Here is a 19,057-nt window from a genome sequence, read left to right as displayed (position 1 = left end):
CTTTGTTTTCTTTATTTAAATCTATCACTAGAATAAGTCGCTTACTACTGTATAATTTTTACCATTGTTTGCCTGTCACTTTTCGTCACTTGCCATTAGCACTCGGGCAAGAACTTGTTAAAAACTTTCGATCAAACAGCAAAGAAACTTTTTGCTAAACAGCAAAGAAACTTTTTGCTCTGTGTACCACTAGGGTCTGACTCTGAACGAACGAACGAATGAATGAATCGTCATTGTCACAAGCGAAATTAAAGGTTTACAAGACAGGCAAATAAGATGACATCAAGAATTTTCGCCATATTTTGAATACGTGGCATCCCTAATAGATTATAGATTAGATTTTCATAGATTAGAAAATTGTATATTGGTACTTGACATAACATACGAAATCTAATTTTCAATGTCACGTTCCGTTAAATGTCATATCAGATATTTTCTCTGACACTTGCGTTTGGCAGTCCATTTTTCATCAAATCAACATCAGGTGATTTACCTATTATTCTTTTCTAAAACAAATCTCCACCATTTTTATTTTTACATTTGTTGTATTCGTTCAAAGGTGAGATTGTTCAAACAAAGTTGCCATTAAACAACACACTAACGTTAACGTTACATCCACCTGTTCTTTCTTTATTTTTTCACCATGACAGAATCCTCATTTTTCCGTTGTTCATTTGTATTGGTCATTTGTAACTGACACATGCAAAATTGCTAATAATCCTATATACGAAAGAAGAGGAACGCTGAATCTCAAGAAACTCCCTCATTTTTAATGGTACAATCCAATCCCAGAAAGCACTTCGGTGGCGCAATGAATGAAGACCCGGAAGTACGGGAAGTTTCCAAGAAGACAGGAACGTCTTACAGGTAACGGTGGGACTGAGCTGGGAGTCGTGATTTCTGAACATCTACGGCACAGGTAACAGGTAGGTGAAGAGTCTGATGTATTCTATATCCTGCTATTATTCTACTATCAACATCGTGAAAAGCAGAAATTTTGTAAATGGGATCGGAAACTGAAAACTTTACGGCCACACAATTTTTGCTTTGTTGTGTTTGATACCTTGATGATTCATTATGAAAACCATTTTATACAGAAAACGTTCTGATATCATGGAAATGGTTCTGTTACTTAGGCTTCCGTTCATCTAGTTAACAAAGATACCGGTCTTTGAAAAAGTCTCAAAGAATCAAACCCCCTTTATATAACGACTATGTTTTGAATTTGATTGCATGAGCGTCTGCAGGGGGGATGCTGGCAAATATGCTTAATGGTAAATTTAGGAGTACAGGCAATGCTTAATGGTAAATTCGTAAAGACCAAGAATGCTTAACGTAACTTCGGATGCTTTCCAACGCATTCTGCAGGACTCAATAATTTTACGACAATAGCATCATCCTAAACTGGCCAGTAAATGCATTTAAGTTCGCGGGGATTTAAGTTCGCGGTAGCGGGGAAAAAAGACTTTTCGTGGTGGTTTTAAGTTCGCAGTAACACCATAGACTGCAGTCTAATACCATAATAGAAAAATGTTCACGGTGGTTTTAAGTTCGCAGTGTAGTGTTCATCGCGAAAACCGCAAACATTAATCCGCCGTGAACATTTCTGCGTTTACAGTATTCAGGAGACTATGACCTCTGAGCGTTATCTGACGTTGCCTCTGCAGGTCTACTCATCACAAGGAATGTTTGAATAACGGATAACGATGAATTCAGTATAACAAATAACCTGTTTTGTAGAAATAAAACGTCCATTAATGAGAGTAGATAGAAAAATAAACAATGCAATGATATAATATTTCTTAATAAGGTCACACCAATTTAATTTGTTGCTTCACAGATTTTTTTAATGAAAAAAATTTGGAACGGCAGAAAATAAATAAAAATGAAATTTTGCAACGTGAAGGTGTGACCAATTTTTTTTCAACATGGGAAAAATAGGAATGCCAAATCTGAAAAGCAACAAATAAAATTGGTGTTGCCCAAAAGAAAAAACAACAACATCTTTTTAAGGTCAGAAAGGAGACTTCTCACAACAGAAAGAAATACTCCTTTGTCAGATGAAAAACAGCATAGGGGTCCAAATCACAGAATAAGGGGACCCAAATCTCACCATAGGGGTAAAGTGATATGCTCAAATGGACTTGTAAAAACACTGCAGCCTTGTAGGATGCTTGTGGGAGTCACTAAAAAGTTCTGTTTCAGACTCAGAGCTGGAGTCTCTGTGTGCAGAAGAGCTGATACCCAGCACTGTGAAACTTTAAAAAAATAAGAGCATAAGTGGGTGCCCTCTCGGTCCAGTAATTGCACAAGCACCTTAAGGTTGATTCAAGTAACAATTAACCCAACACTAGATCTGGAGTTTTGTCGTCTCAAGGAGATGTCTTGAAACTTGTCGGTCTGTTACACCCCACAATAGATTAAGTTAAGTAACTCCTTGGGTTGCCAATGTGTTAACATTAACTCCTTGGCCAGCTAACTCCTCAATCAATTTCTGCAGCTATATTTTCAGAAAACCAAAGGGTCTGGCAACCTTTTAGTAGTATTCTTTTCTAGAATAATTGTTGACAGTTATATCAGAGAAAAAATTGTAAGATTTTAGTAATTAGTGACTCTCAACAACTTGCTCTTCCCTCCCCAATTAAATGATTCTGTTACTAGTAGTTGAAATCATGAAATGTTCACTGGTATTTGTAATTTGCATTGCTACGGTTGTTTCATTGAGGACTAAAAACACTGTTCTTTCTAATGTCAACTGTAAGCTATCAGTAATGTGCACCGGAACGGTTTCCATGGCAATTCTTACATCTCCGATTACCTCAGGAAGCCCTAGAAAGTCCTTGGTCTAAAAATAATCTCCCTGTTTACTTAAGAGCATTAAGTTACAGTGTTTCAGGTACTAGTAAAGCTATGACTTGCAAAATGAGCGTCTGACTTTATTCCTACTAGTAAGGTATACCAAACTTCTAGTAAGTAAAAAGATTTCTTTGTGTTTCCTCCCATTTTGGATTGAATTTCTCGCAAATGCCTACCATTTTCTTATATTAGTATTCTTCTAATATTTGAAGTTCATTGTAAATAACTCTGATTGAGTCTGAAGTTAAATAAGTGATTGTATGTACATTTTTGAATGTCAAGTTTGCAAACCTTTTAATTACCAGGCAATGATGGACAGGAATATCTCCAGGAACTGAATTCCTTTTAAGTCTGTGATAGAAAACCTGGCCGCAGGCCATACTGTATTGTCCACAGGTGTGTGTTAGATAACAATGTTGACGTATGCAACTGCCAACAGGATGTTCAAACATTAACATGCCCTTTTAATTCCACGTAATTTGGAACCAGACCATCTTAGTAGTTGAACAGAGCATGTTATATCAGAGTTCATTATATAAAAGCATAGTTGGCACCTCGGTTTGGCATAGAGTGTACACAGTCTGCCCAAAGTCAACGTACTGCATAGCCACTGCCTTTCTGAATTTAGCCTTCATAGTCAGTATTGTTGCCCCAATTAAATGCAGGCCCCTAAAATGCATGCCCGCCCCTATACTGTAAATGCATCTAAGTTTGCGGGAGATTTAATTTTATGGTAGCAGGAAAATGGAGTCAGTGTTTGTGGTGGTTTTGGGTCCATGGTAGTGCCATATACTGTAGTCACATACTGTGGCGGAAAATATTTGCAGTGGTTTTGAGTTCGCAGTGAAGCGGACACCTCGAAAATTGCAAACATTTCTGAATTTACGGTACCTAACTCTGACTCTCCCTAGACTACAAAGATGGCCACCAAGCAGGAGAGACCCAAGGCAGCCCCCCAGGATGCGACAGAAGGGGGAGACAAGAGCGACTCCAGAGTCCTCCTGGCAGTGTTTGTGCTCCTGTTGGTGGACCTCCTGGCATTTACAGTCATCCTACCACTCATGCCTTCTCTCCTGGACTACTATGGACAGGTGGATCAGGTACATATTAACCATGTTATAGATAACTGAACAGTTTAGCAAAGGGCAAGCAGCCTGCAAAGTATTGTTACAGAAATAGCCAGAAGACATGTCCCATATGCATATGATACAGAAGAATAGACCTATTAATGTAGTGAGGGCAAGAGCAGTTTATGTTTTTCATATTTAGTTATAGTAATGACAAGCATTTTTGCTCAAGAATTATACCATTTGTACACTAGTCTTCAATAAAACAAAACTGAAGGGAATAAGAACAGGTGTTTGAGTAGACTGACAAGGCTGTGCAGTGTTGTCACCAGCATTTTTTCACAGCGTAGAGTGGAGCAAAGCCACGTTTCTTAGTGCAGCAAAGCCACGTTTTAAGCAATTTCGCAGATGTGAAAACCTTTAATTTAAGAACCCTCAGAAGCACTTATTTCATACATTTTGAGGGTCAAATTGAGTGAAATAAACATTTTCTTACTTTTGTTACAAAAACAAAACCCTTTGCTGTTTGAAATGCAGCATTGGCCAGGGGATTCAAATCACAGCATATATAGGGGATCCAAATCACAGCATAGGGGCCCCCTACACTAATAAAGGCCTGACGAGGACACTGGATTTGTTGAAATAAAGTGTTGCTGCAGTAAATGAATGAAATGATAAGAAAATGGCTGACGTGATGATTTGAGGATAAACAGCAAATGTCTTTTGTTGTTTAAAGTTTACTTCTCCCTTTCCCAGGGTGGCCTGTATGGAGCTATACAGGAATATGTGGACTGGTTTGCTGTGACTTTGGGTATCCCACAGACCAGGAGATTTAACGCTGTACTGTTTGGAGGTGAGATTTGGAACTGTAACATTACAATTTACAGCTGTTAAAATGATATGCACTAAACCAGACACATCTGCCTAATGTAAGCAACTTTTAGAAGTTGTATTGTTTGTATAATTGCAATTAATTGAAAATAACAGCATTTAAAGTTATGAATCATATCTATCTATCTCAATTTCTCTCTCTTTCTCTATTTCTATATACGTACCTTTTTTGTATAGAGAGAGATAGTGATATATGTGTATATATGTGTGTGTGCGTGCGTGTGTGTACAGGTTTGTACAAAATGTATCTTCTACAGAAAAAAGAACATACCAAAAGTCCTAAGATATCTACCTTAGCAAGGCAAGAATTAATAAAATGGCCTCTGTTTTGTGTTTCCGTACAGGAATCCTGGGTTCCCTGTTCTCTCTGCTGCAGTTCCTGTCCTCCCCCCTGATTGGTGCACTGTCAGACGTGTACGGACGCAAGCCTCTCATGCTCCTATCTGCTGTAAGACCAGATTATATCACTTTCTAATGCACGTCTACTGTACATCTACCTAGTTTGTAGTAATACATGTATAGGGCAAAGTGCCTTACAGGACAACACATTTACTCCAAGTTTAATTATCTCTTCTGCACAACTAAACCTTTTCAGTTAAGTGTTGCCGAATCGGTTCTGGAATTGAAATAAGCTTGAGTTTAGGTTGAAAAAAATTGAACCTCAGGAACTGGTAATGGTTATAACGACTTTTTGCATTAATAGAAGAAAAGAAAGAAAGAAAGAAGAAAAGGAAGGAATGAAGGAACAAAATTAATGAACGAATAAGAAAGGAAAAAATGAAAGAAAGAAAAAGAGAAAGGAACGAAAGAGAAAAGATACCATAATAACTGTTTCTCTACATTGTACATGTTATGTACGATACATTGTACATTGTATGTTAGGCCTAGTGCAGACTCTAGGATATGTACTATGTGACCTAACTTCTGCATTCTCTCCTATATGTACATTGTAGGTTGGTATAGCGTGCTCCTACGGTGTGTGGACAGTGTCGTATACCTTTGGTGTGTTTGTCCTGGCCAGAGTACTGGGCGGCATCAGTAAGGGGAACGTCAGTCTAGCAACAGCAGTGGTAGCTGACCTCAAGTCTGCCAAGTCAAAAGGACATGGAATGGTAAATTTATACAACTCAACATGTATATTCAGCATTATGTCATACCTGTGACGCAAAAACGTTCGATACGGGTGTTCCGGACCGGATGATAACTTTCCGTACGGCCCGGGCTTATCACACGGGCTCCATTCGAATAAATCAAACTGTTTCGAGTGGGCCGAGTACGGCGCCATCGAAAGTTCGAATACCTGATTTGGACGTTGGAACATTACTGTTGCAACGCTTTTTTTTCGAGGGCAACAAATTTGTTCAACTTATGGCGCATTTCGCATCAAAACAGTGGTTTTCTCAGGTGGGTATGACATAAATGAAATACAACACGGTGTATTCCGCATCACCCTCGGTCCCAGCCCTCGGCCATCATGCAATCCGACCCGCGGTCGGGCTGGTACCTCGGGTGATACGGAATACACTGTGTTGTATTCTATATTTACAACATTTGAACTGAAATTGGTCCTTTTGTATTTCGTTCTTCTGTTCGGGAAATTTCCTACCCCATTTACACCGGAACAGTTTTGATCCACATACACCGGGAAGGACCCATACTCTTTTTGAAAAGTGTGGTGGGTTCTTTAATGAGCTCAAGGTCTGGATGTCCAGAACAAGGGACCTTCCTTTAATCTAAAAATCCAATCCAAAGGAGGGCCCTAACCAAAGCTAGGTACTCATTTCCAAAGGAACGAAGTGGGTAAATTCATGTTAAGGGCACAACACCAGGGCATGTCGGGATTGAAAACCTTGGGACCTCTGGGTTTGTGCCAAACTAACCATTATGCCACATGATGCCACAACGTATCACTAATAAGGGCTCTAGTCCTCATAATAGGACACTGTTCACTGGACATTTTCTTGGCTAGTGAGCTGAAATGGTTTGAGATCACTTTTTAGAATACATTGTACGTGAATTGCTAGAAAGAAAAAGTATTTGTATATTGATTTTCCTAATGTTGTATTTTGTTGACTCTGTTCCCCCCCATACCTAGGCCGTGATTGGTATTGCCTTCTCCCTGGGATTCCTGATTGGTCCATCCATTGGCGCTTGGTTTTCCCGGATGTCGGATGAGGGACACTTTTTCTCCACGCCCGCTCTGTTTGCGCTGACGCTCTCCGTGTGTAATATCGTGTTTATCGCTTTCTTCCTACCCGAGACGCTACCAGAAGGAAAGAGAGTAAGTACATTTTAAACCTCATTCCACAATTTGAGATTTGTACAGTACAATCAATTTCCACATTATAATTGCATGTTTTGATTTTCTTGAACTATAAATATGCATTACATACACTAAACCCACCCTGCCACCACCCACCCCCATACACACAAAAGCTCAGATTCTACCTCTTGGTATAATATTATGGTAAGATGACATGTTTGAAAAGGATATTATGGATTTAATACTTTTAATGTTTCAATGATAAGGGCACATTTATAGATTAAGGAACTACATTAGAAGCCGCTTAATTGCACGGCCTATTTGCCAGTGAATTTCGTGCAATTAACCGGCTGGTGCAATAATGCGAAGTTATCTAGCTAGACGGCAACGATTGGGGATTCCGTGCAGTTAACAGAAGTGTGCGTTAATCCGTTGTGCAATTATCTGGCTTCTACTGTACGACTAAAAAAGCAATAGTACTGAAACAATACTGCAGTACGGGGGTGGAACATGGCAAGTACGTATACATGTATATGCAGCAGATCAAAAGCGTCTGAATGCCTTCCAAACAAGCTGTCTCATGACAATACTGGGCATCTCATACAGAGACCGACTAACAAAGAGGCCTACTGTAAGAACACACCAGAGATGGCAGACATGGTGAGAGAGAGATCAAGGCTGTAATGGCTAGGACATGTCTGGGAGAGAATAGAACAGCGAAGAAGGTCTTAGACTGGAAGCCTCTTGGCAGAAAAAGAACTAGAAGAAGGCCAAGATTAATGTGAAGATCAAATGTAGAGAAAAACCTTGAAGCCACTAGAAGCTCCTGATACAAAGAAAAGAGAGAAGCACAACACCAAGATAGGTGGAAAAGAATGGCCCAATGTGCCTCAAAGTCATGGGAGGATGTTACGCTAGTTCACCTTTATCCGCGGGGTAACCTATATCCGCTGTATTTAGAACAGGGTGTTTAGGATTATCAATTCGAGGGAAGGTGAATTCAACTTGCAATATTTTCGAAATATTGCAGTTTCAAACTACCATTCGTCGACTTTGCATCCCCCAATAGGATGTTTCTAAAAACAACCTATATAGGTTACCCCGCGGATAAAGGTGAACTAGCGTTAAGGCGCTAGATTGTAGTTAGAGATTGAAGTATGCACCAAGCAAGCTGCCAGATATAGACCTGATCTTGGCATTTCTCTGTTTCAGGCCAAGTCGATTGGTAATGGACTGAGTGAGGCATCTTTCCTGGTGAACCCCTCTTCTCTCTTCAGTTTCTCTGCTGTCAAAAATCTGACAAAGAAAGGTAATACACTCACCAAGTACTATCTTACTACATAAAGTAATAAGTTAAATTCCATTAACAATTCTGTTTTCTTGTGTATATGCAGTCTTCTTGTTGATAGTGTCAGTGTCTTGTTAACTTAATAGTGTAATAATGGCTTGAAAAGCAAGAAGTATCCCTTTGGGTCGGGAATATTTGCTCTGCTTCCCCGCACAGCAGCGCCTCCTATCAACTTATCTGTAAACTGACGATACATTGTCTAAAAGCTACTTTATCATACTGTCAATATACAAATTTCCCCAGGGCCTGTACATTTATAAACTTTCCCCACCCACCTTTTTTCTGAGATTGCTATATTTGTGAGACCCTAACATATATGTTTTAAATTTTATACAAAAAAATTTACAGAATAGGTCAAGGTAGGATAAAGTAAAGGTTGCCCACTTGTGTACCTACATTTTAAGATGTACCGGAAATGAGAAAAATTATGATACACATGGTTTTCCATAACACTTTACCATTATTCTAAAATTCCACCAATCTTAAAAGTGTTGAGAACCATTTGTAAGTACTGTAAATGCATTTAAGTTTGCAGGGATTTAATTTTGCGGTATTGGGAAAATGGAGTTTTCGCGGTGGTTTTAAGTTCGCGGTGGCGCCATAGACTGTAGCCACATGATATAATAGATAAATGTTTGCGGTGGTTTTAAGTCTGTGGTGAAGTGGCAACTGCGAAAACCACAAACATAAAAGTACGGCAAACAATTCTGCATTTTACAGTATTTCACTTTTACCACCCACCAAACCACATCTTAACCCTTAAACTGCCAAGAGTTTCAGCCCTATAAAATGCTATCAGTGCCAGGGTTGGCCGCTAACCTCCAAAAAGAGACCCCCGAACAAGGCAGAAGTCCCTAACTTCCGGGGTTCGTGCGCTACACGCACGCAAAGCTGCTACTTTTGGGGGATACGCTATCCTGGTTATAACCGGGCACGGCACACAGTATATGTGTGCCGGATATATCTGGGTTTGGCAGTTTAAGGGTTAAGTTAACACAAGAATTCATGCTATTGTGCCTAATAGACAGATCAGATACTGTAATCGTGGTATTCTCTGGAATCTTTGCCAGAGGCAGCTTTTTTCTTTTTCATATCCCACCTAGATTCTTTAACAGATGGGCGATTCGTATTTCACACTTTTTACATCCCGTGAAAGGAGCGATAAAATCAAGTCTTAAGTCTAATCACCTGTATTTCCTTAAGGACTAGTTTTGTATCCCTTCTTTCTCCAACAATGGAAAATTCTCCAACATTTAAGTAACAAAAGGAGTTTTTCTGTTGGATTCAGAAATCCATGCTTTTTTGCTTGTTATTCCGCAAGACTGAAATCATTGTTATCAGAACATTCCCAACAAATGGGAGCTCATGGGGCATCATTTTTTCCATTTGGTCCTTGTTTTTCTGTTAAAACTAGAACAACAAAGACACTTGAAGTACTTAATGTACTGAGCACCTGTTTTTTCTGTTAAAACTCACAGTGCATGTTGTGTCCAAGTCATCAACATTGCTGTGAAAGCACTCACAACAATTTCAACAAGGACACTGTAAATGCATTTAAGTTCGCGGGGATTTTTGCGGTAGCGGGAAAAGGGACTTTTCGCGGTGGATTTAAGTTCGCGGTAACACTATAGACTGCAGTCTAATACCATAATAGAAAAAATGTTTGCGGTGGTTTTAATTCGCGGTGAAGTGGTCACCACGAAAACCGCGAACATTAATCCACCACGAACATTTCTGCATTTACAGTAATGTTAATGTAACGTAACATTATTGCTTGTGTAACAGTTTACATTTTATTTTCAAACTAGCACTTCAACTACTAGACAGAGTTTTTTCACTCTACATTGAAAAAAATGGCAGCATGGCGATACATGAGTGTATACTTTCAGTTTTAAAATGTTTACCTGAGTGTATTAAAAGAGGAAATGATTGTTTTAATTTTTTTGTCATCATCCCCTGTTAGATATCACAAATGACACAAGTGAAATTTTTGTTAGACATGTAGGAATTTGGAATAGTTATAACAAATTACTTATGAAAAATGGTATGAACTGATTCTCGTGATATACAGATGTGGTGAATTTTCATTAGCAAAATGCATGCATAAATTATGTTTGTTGATCAGAGTAGAAAACTTTTTCATTATACCACCCAAATAGTAGAAGCTTTTAGTAAGCATATCACTTCCAGGTGACAACTTGTGTGATATGTCCATCAAGACAGGGATTAACTTTATCTCTAAGAACTTAGAACAAGTCACCCTTAGGCCACCCTGATTTAAATTTTTGGATGACATCCTCTGGGAACCCACAAACAGATGCGAGCATGCAAATTAAAAAAGTTTGACAAAAAATCAGTTGTCTTCATTAAGAAATCTCAGTGGCCAGGAAGGTTGAACAGATGACTTAACACACAGAATATGCCAATATGGTATACCGAACTTTTGTTTTTTCAGAGCTTCTTTAACCTTGGAATATTCTATGACATTAGTATAAGTTTTCCGATATTTGTTTTTTGTTTTGTTGTTGATATAAGTTTTGCGATATTTGCAATCCATAACATATCCTTGCTTATTTTGAAGCTGCTTTGTACGATCTACAGTAATGGTCGAAAGCTTTTTTTGTGTCGAACCGGCCAAAAATTGATGCTTCCAGATGATTTCATCCATAATGAAATCAACATGGCCTTAGTTACAATGTGACTAATTTGACCATACTTTTACAATATTTTCTCCAAAAGTGGATTCTTCATGCAGGAGCCCTGGCAACCAAAATTAATCATATTCAACAGAAACCGTATACTGTATAACGCTGGTTCACCTTTATCCGAGGGTGACCTATATCCGTTGTTTGTAAAAAAAAAACTTATTTAGGGATATGAAGTCGACGGACGGTGGTTTCAAATAGTAACATTTTGAAAATATTGCAAATTTCAAACCACAGGTTTAAAGGTTACTCCTAAATGTGCTGTTTTTTTTAGGAAAACAAATAAAGATCACCCGACGGATAAAGGTGAACTAGCGTTACAGTCCTTTGGTTTTGGTTACTGAAATAATTTTGTCCAATTTTTTGTTGTTCTTCTTCTGTCAATTGTTAGGAATGATGGCACACTACTGTATGACAGTGAGTTTTCTACATTTTGCATGTACATTGATTTTGTAGTACTTACTTGAGTCTAAACTTGTTTTGCTTTCACTTTTTTACATAATACACAATGTGTGTCGCCACACATTTGTTGAAATAGTCAGCCTCAAAACATAATCTGCTTCTGAAGCCTTTTGTAGCAGACATGGGCAACAGTTTATGTAAGGATTACTCTTGGAATGACGTCAACTATGGACAGAGTTAGCCATAAGTGTTTGAGACAATGGGTGGGGTTGTGGGATTAAAACCCGGCTAAACATGGTTCAATTAGTGCCCCTTGGATAAGCATCTAAAAGGGCCAAGTGGCAGATAATGATTAGCGATTCTGATTTGGTAAGAGCCGACCACAATGGGCTCATCAGCGGTGGTGTATATGTTAGATTGTGTTCTAGAGATAAGAGTAAAATAACTGTCCTGAGTAAATGCTTGGGAATTTTTGGAACATTCCAGTTTTGGGAGTAACTCTTTCTTTTCGTACGGGTCTGAGAAAGAAAACACTCTAATCCATGTCATGTTTTAGTCACCATATATTATAACTTTTTTCATTGATTTAAAATCATGTGTAATTAATTGCTCTAGTTCTAGATATTTTCTGTGCAATTTCTGTGCGACTTTTGATTTTTAATCCATGAAAGTCAAATCCTTAGAGGGTATTTTCAATTTATTAGGGATAGCCATATTATACATAATGATAGTTAACCAAGGGGTAACCTATATCCACTTTTTAAGAATATCAATTCAAAGGACTGTGGTTGCAATATTTTCTAGATACAAAAGTTGTGTGTAACTTTCTTCCAAGACAAATACAGAACATCTTCAAACAATTCATGAATAGTCTCATGAGGTTGGTATGTCACTGAATAAAGAGACTCTTTGGACACAACCAATGCTCACTGACATTTTGGTGACAATATGTTTCAGTACTATGTGAACCAGTCAGAATTGCCCTAAAGAAGTTGACAGATGACTGAAATGTCCGTGAGAGTAAGCAGTGTAAAAAGAGTCTCTTTATTCATCTTCAAACATTGTTTTAAAGTGAAGTTCTAACACACAGAGCTGGGGAGCCTCCAGTCTCTGGGAGCCACATACTTCCTGTACCTGTTCCTGTTCTCTGGGCTGGAGTATACACTGACATTCCTCACTCATAATAGGTTCCAGTACACCAGGTAGGGCAGGACATCAGAAGATATATTATCAAAAAATGAATAATAATGTAACAGTTGCATTTTCATAAATCAATTGAAATTGAGAGCCATTTTAATGGAATAATATTAGAGAATTCTTATCAATTTGTTTTTGAAACAGTAAGATATTGATCAATATTGGTATCATCATTGTGATGTATATCAACTGTGAAGCATCATGTTAACATTTTCATACAATTTTTCATATAGTTACGAATCTGTAGTGTTGACTGTATTTTTTTTATATCTGCTGGTCAATAATAATATAATTGTACTTAGGGTACAGCCAGGTATTGAACACTTAAAGTTGTTGTTCAGTTATTCATTCAGGTATTAATCTTTATCATGACTTAGTCTAGTATTATGCTAAATGATATGACCTGAGCTCCATATGGATTTCATATTCCCAAATGAAGAAGAATGATTTTACCATAATTATAGTGACTATTGTTTGTATTTTTAGATGTTTAGGTAAATCATTTAAGCTCATTTGTATACATTACTAGTTTTTCATCAGGTTTTTAAAAAATATATTGCTAATATTACATTGCAAAATAGTGTAGTTATTAATTTACATATACCAGTATTTTGCTGTGATTTAGGGATTTTGTTCTTGATTTGATGTGTTCCCAGCATGCAGCAGGGCAGGATGTTCCTGTACATGGGTTTGATCATGTTGGTGACCCAGGGGGGGTACTCCAGGCGAATCTCACCTGGGACCGAGAAGAAAATAGCAAGCAGGGTAACGTATCTGTCCTTCGTCATATATATAACGTTATATATACAGTCAAACCTACCCAAGTCGACCAGCCGGGGGGCCGGGAAAAAGCAGTCAATTTGGACAGGTGGTCGGTTTGAAGAGTATTGACTCACAACATTCCCAATGCATAGTATAAATGGTTTCCGTTGTGTTTAATGGCAAATAGCAAGCACACCCATGTGCATCCGCCATCATCTTTATTTTGAACATAACATTGTAATGGCAGTCAAAATCCGGCGCAAACTGGCTGAATTCGGCAAAAAAAACGTGCTAAATATCATCGGAAATCGATGACACCTCAAGGTTGAAAATGACGCGGTCAGGCAGGGATTTCGTCCAGTGCGGTCCCAATTTTTGGTGGTCGCGTTGACCAGGTGGTCGCTGTGAAGAGGTCGCTTAATGCTTATAACATCAATGGGAAAATTTTGGGGACCGAGAAAAAGCGGTTGTAATGGCCAGGTGGTCGCTAAGAAGAGGTGGTCGCTTGGGCAGGTTTGGCTGTATATAGTGCACCTACAGTCACTTAGGGACTGCATGCCTTTTTTCTGTAAGGTGTAACAAGCTATTTGATTCACCGTTAATCCTGGTCGGACTAAAATCGCACACCTAGTGGCTAGCCCTACAGTTGCCGCCACTTAGAGGAGGGGTCATTAACCCCAGCCAGCCAGAGATTGAATGTGTTAACGCAGGCTACCGTTAATCCTAACATTATTTTATAGGATTTAGGCTTACAGACTAAGTTAGGGTTTATATGATTAATATGAATGACAGATATGCTCTGGTGACTCCAAAACTGATTTGAACTGAACTGAACCAGGAATGGCAATTAATGTAATGCAATAACCCAACGAACTTGTACCCAAACCCTTTTACAATAATAAGTCAATTTACCATCAACAGTTGCCAGACTGCTGGCCCTGCTAAATTTACCATCAAACATTGTCAGAATCCCTCCATGCAGACCCTCATTACTTTATATTGCTTACTATAGTCCTTCCTAGTGGTCTGCTGCTCTTACCACGTATACAAAGTAATATTATTACTACTTTTCAATTTTGGACAGCAGTGTACTCTAGATCTGTGCACATGAAGCGCCTTCAAAGTATGGCGATGAAATTAAGATATTAGATAAAATGTTGTCTTGGCCCAAATGAGAGTATGCAATGTACCCATGGCAGGTATAATTACATACATAAATTGAACAAAATGAGTGTAACGCTAGTTCACCTTTATCCGTGGGGTGACCTATGTCCATTGTTTCAAAACCAGGGGGTGTTTAGGGATATCAAGTGGATGGACAGTGGTTTGGAAGTGCAATATTTTTAAAATACAGTTTGTTTACCAATTTAAAACCACCATCCTCGCATTCACATCCCAAAATACCCAGTTTTTTTAAACAACGGATAAAGGTTACCCCATGGATAAAGGTGAACTAGCGTTACCAGCTAAGATGTCACATGTACATGTTGCAAATGACACAATTTGTTTCTTTAGGGTATGGCCATCCTCATTCCATCCTTTATTCTGATTGGTGCAGCTGAGTCCACGCTCCTGTTCTACATTGGGCTTGGCCTTTTCTCTTTCGGTAAGTGTCTAATTTGGTTACAAACAAATCAGGGTTCCAATGATATACATTGTAGGTACATTTGTATATACCAGTCCTAAACATGCAGGGTGTTGATGTGCATTCAATCTATCAGTCATCCCTGACCACCAGTGCTTTGGATACATAGAGAAACTGAGGACGATGATGAAATGTGAAAACACTACAAAATGAATTCGAACGTGAAGGTTTTCATTTGATATGAAGATGTACTTAAATGCATCCAGTATGGTCTCATTGGAGGAAAACCTTTAAAAGAGTACTAAATGTTGCATTGATTGCTCCTCAGGGCTCGAAATACTGGGCGCATGTGCACCCAGGTGCACCCAAAATTGGAACTGTGCACCTATTTTTTTTCAGTGGCTGCACGCTGCTGAGGGTGCACCCAAATATTTTCTTAGGTTTATGTATGTCAAGGTATCGAAGTATACTAGTATTCATGATATTCTTGACATCTACAAGTACATGTAAGTGTTACAAAGATTAAAAAAATGTCTGTCATGTTACTTGTTTAAGAATTTGATAGCTTGTAACTAAGATTTGTTATTAGGTTTTTTCACATTCTACTAATGTTTAAGTGGTGCACGCAAAAATTTTTTGGTGCACCCAATTTTTTAAGCTGGGTGCATCAGTGCACCTAATCCCAAAAATGAATTTCGAGCCCTGCTCCTGTACCTCACAGTGCATCATAATTTACAGCACATTTGATCTGTTTCCTTCCCAGCCTCTGCAACTGTTGTTCCCTGTCTGACAGCTATCACATCGTCATATGGTAAGTAAGGCTTACTGTAAGTTACACTCGTTGCACTTTTTTTGTACACTTGTCTCTGTTAGGTAATGTTATCTAAAAAGAATGTTAAATAAATAGTATGTTAAATACCTTCTTACCCTTTGGAGTGCATAGTACTATTCACAATGAGACTAGAAAGTTTTAAGAGATGAATGTCGTCTGGCAGAAGTTGTAACCATACTCTCTTGTCTTGTAACAGGTGGTACAGACCAGAAGGGAACTGTTATGGGAATTTTACGTTCCCTAGGGGCTCTGGCACGAGCCTTAGGGCCAGTGGCTGCATCTACAGGTAATTGAAACTACACGTATTGTGACAGAGTTTAAGACTAAGTACAAACCACTTGCTATTGGATAATCATAAACATCGTGCAATGCTCAAATCATTGATTCCCTATGCATGCCTACATTCATACATACGTTTGCATCATGTACATTTCTGTCATTATTGACAACTTTCAATTTTGCAGAATTTTGCAAGCTTGAAGAGCACAGGCTTGGTATCAGAAAAGTTTTCAAAGCAATTATTACAGAAAACAGAAATTATAGCATTACAAACCCTGTAGCGCTATAGCATAATTTCACTGTTCTCTTGGTATTTATAAGGCATAATCTGTCCTGTATAAGTATTAGTTTTAGGGTTCTAAAAACTTAGAACACATAACTTTACAATTTAATGTAAAATTCCCTTCATACATGTATGTTTTTGGATTTTTGGCAACGCCTCAGGGGCGTTCGTTTGACAAGAATTCCCAAAGTTCCAGGAATTTTTCTACAGGCATGTCAGGAATCTTATTCTGATTTTAAGTGAACTCAACAGAGCAAAAGAGGACCTAAATTGTTTCCAAGTATCCTAACCAAGCTCTCTCTCCTTTCTACAGTGTATTGGGGACTTGGTGCTCTACCTTGCTATGCGATGGGAGGTCTACTTCTATTCATCCCTGTACTTATGTTAGCTAAGGTACAAACAGCCACAGACAAGACTGACTAACTCACCTGCGCCTGTTTGTTCTCCTGATTTGGGACCAAATCTTCAACATGATAACACAAAAGCATCTGTTCTAAGGCCTAGGAAAAATAATGTTGTGTTTCCGGGTTGCAGTCCTGAAAAAAATTGTAGGAACTCTTTTTAATCTCATCTTTTTTTTTCTTACATTTCGTCCGAAGTGATCTAACAAATGCAGGACTGGTAAAACTGAATTGCTTCAGGTACTGGTATTTTCAAAATGATATTTTAATCCTACAGATATCCATTGTAATTATATAGATAATCTGATGTACAAGCATTTAGCATATTTCATAAACTGAACAGAGAGGTACATTGACATTGTTTAGAGCTACATATTCTTACAATTTTTGTATAAATGTTCAAAGCCTTAATTTGTTGACACAGTGCAAAATACAGGAAGTCAGTTTTGAATTTTGTCACTGATGTCAGATCGAAAATTTTACGTCCATTGCCATTGGTCTGAAAAAAAAAGGCAAGGTCCAGCTGGTTTTTGCTTAACGTTTCGTTCGGGTATCCAGAAATACATCATTTTTTCCTAGGCCTATTAAAGGTATAATTATAACTTTCTTGGAAGAAAAGACAATAAGATTAATATTTACTGTATACTTGAATGAACCTTGCTACCATTTGTGCCTTAATGCAGTTGGAGAAACTCCTATAATGTTATAGCCTGGTTAACAACCCCAGCCCGATCTCAAGTATCTATCATGCTGGTTACCAAACCCCAGCCCGATCTCAAGTATCTATCGTGCAGGGGTCTGGGCGGATGGCATAGGCCGGCTTCTCAATTTTGCCCCTTGTAGTGGGCAAAAAACTCCACCAATAGAACAGCAGCAGGATCAGCAGGAGGTAATTACACCCCTACCATGATTGGTTAAAGACCCCCAACTGTATTTGTTGATTCCATAACAGTGACCACTACGAGGGGCGTGCAATTAGTAATGGTCCTGACCCATTTCCCATAGCAGGAGATTAATGAAACTTGGCACAGTTATTAGTCTTTCTCTTCATAGGAATCACCCAGAGTTATGCATTTCTCCCATCGTTTGATGCAGCTCTGGACACCGATTTTGTAGGACACCCCAGGTTGGTCCTCCAACTGATGCCTCATCAATGGCACAAGAGGGACGACCAGGTCTGGGAGCTGTTTCCACAGACTTCCAGCCACGTTTGAATTCAGGATGCCAGCGTTTTACAAGGTCATATGATGGGGCATCATCACCATAAGTTTCATTTATTTCATCAAAAGTCTTCTTTGGTGTGCGTCCTTTCAAATACAAAAACCGGATCACTGCGCGACACTCAACTGGCTCCATTTCACACCTGGTCCATTTCACACCTGACTCAGTTCAAACACCAGTAAATCAGAAACCACAATTAGTTCAGAGCTGTCTTTTGCAACATAACCCATAGAGATATGAATTATTACACATACAAAATTTCATTTAGATCAGACAACTGGAAGTGGGTCAGGACCATTACTTATTGCACGCCCCTCGTAAGTACCTGATTTGCTACTGTGATAGCCTGCTGACCAACTATGGTGTGTTGTAGCTGGCTACCTGTGGTGAGAGTGGTCATCAATCCTAGGTTCTCCTCCCTCTGGTCAAGGGCCTTCGAGAACCTTTCTACAGCCATCCTGCCAGACCCCAACACGAAAAGGATATTTGAGGTTGGGGTATGGTATCCAGGCTAATAATGTTACAGATCACATATATTAAAGCCTCTTTTCCACCTTCATCACACAAGATGCAGTTCTTGTGAATCTTAACTACAGGAATTGTGCAGGTCAAAGCATATTATATAGGCTAAAGGTTTGTTGAATGTTTAATTATAGAACATGTTTTGTTTTTCTTATAACGTTTGTAAGCAATTGACATAAAAGATTTTAACAACTGAAGTAGCTATAAGGTTTATAACACTAAATTATTGGTCAAGTCTTAGAGTTTTTGCAACTTGAGTACGTAGTATGAAGAAGTTAGATGTATCTTTAAGTACTTGTAATGGGGCTTGAGGACCATTGTACATGTAGTTCATTTCAGCAAAGACTGTCCAGTACTTACATGTACATCTATAAATTATAGAAGATGTAGAATAGTTATTTGTGTGATGAGTGTGCTATGTTTGGATTTTTTATGTTGCTTTC

The 19,057-nt window shown here is 38.6% G+C and overlaps 1 protein-coding gene across 1 annotated transcript; it reads left to right on the top strand.

Annotated features, from left to right (window-relative positions):
* The first annotated feature begins 784 nt into the window (after positions 1–784).
* On the top strand, positions 785–17,372 carry LOC118412890 (major facilitator superfamily domain-containing protein 10-like). The gene is made up of 13 exons (XM_035815949.1): positions 785–926; positions 3,768–3,956; positions 4,680–4,776; positions 5,159–5,262; positions 5,768–5,926; positions 6,910–7,095; positions 8,290–8,386; positions 12,623–12,734; positions 13,386–13,494; positions 15,007–15,097; positions 15,840–15,887; positions 16,105–16,194; positions 16,784–17,372. The coding sequence occupies exons 2-13, from the start codon at positions 3,777–3,779 to the stop codon at positions 16,891–16,893; spliced, it is 1,383 nt and encodes a 460-aa protein (XP_035671842.1). The 5' UTR covers positions 785–926; positions 3,768–3,776; the 3' UTR covers positions 16,894–17,372.
* The last annotated feature ends 1,685 nt before the right edge of the window (positions 17,373–19,057 follow it).

Source organism: Branchiostoma floridae, chromosome 4 (assembly GCF_000003815.2).
Source record: "Branchiostoma floridae strain S238N-H82 chromosome 4, Bfl_VNyyK, whole genome shotgun sequence".
NCBI lineage: Eukaryota > Metazoa > Chordata > Leptocardii > Amphioxiformes > Branchiostomatidae > Branchiostoma > Branchiostoma floridae.
The sequence above is the reverse complement of the archived record's forward strand: the minus strand, read 5'-3'. Positions and strand labels throughout refer to the sequence as shown.

Coding starts and splice junctions, on each gene's coding strand:
- LOC118412890 (XM_035815949.1), top strand. CDS start 3,777: ATGGCCACCAAGCAGGAGAGACCCAAGGCAGCCCCCCAGGATGCGACA. Junction 3,957..4,679: donor ACTATGGACAGGTGGATCAG/GTACATATTAAC, acceptor TCCCTTTCCCAG/GGTGGCCTGTATGGAGCTAT. Junction 7,096..8,289: donor CGCTACCAGAAGGAAAGAGA/GTAAGTACATTT, acceptor TCTCTGTTTCAG/GCCAAGTCGATTGGTAATGG.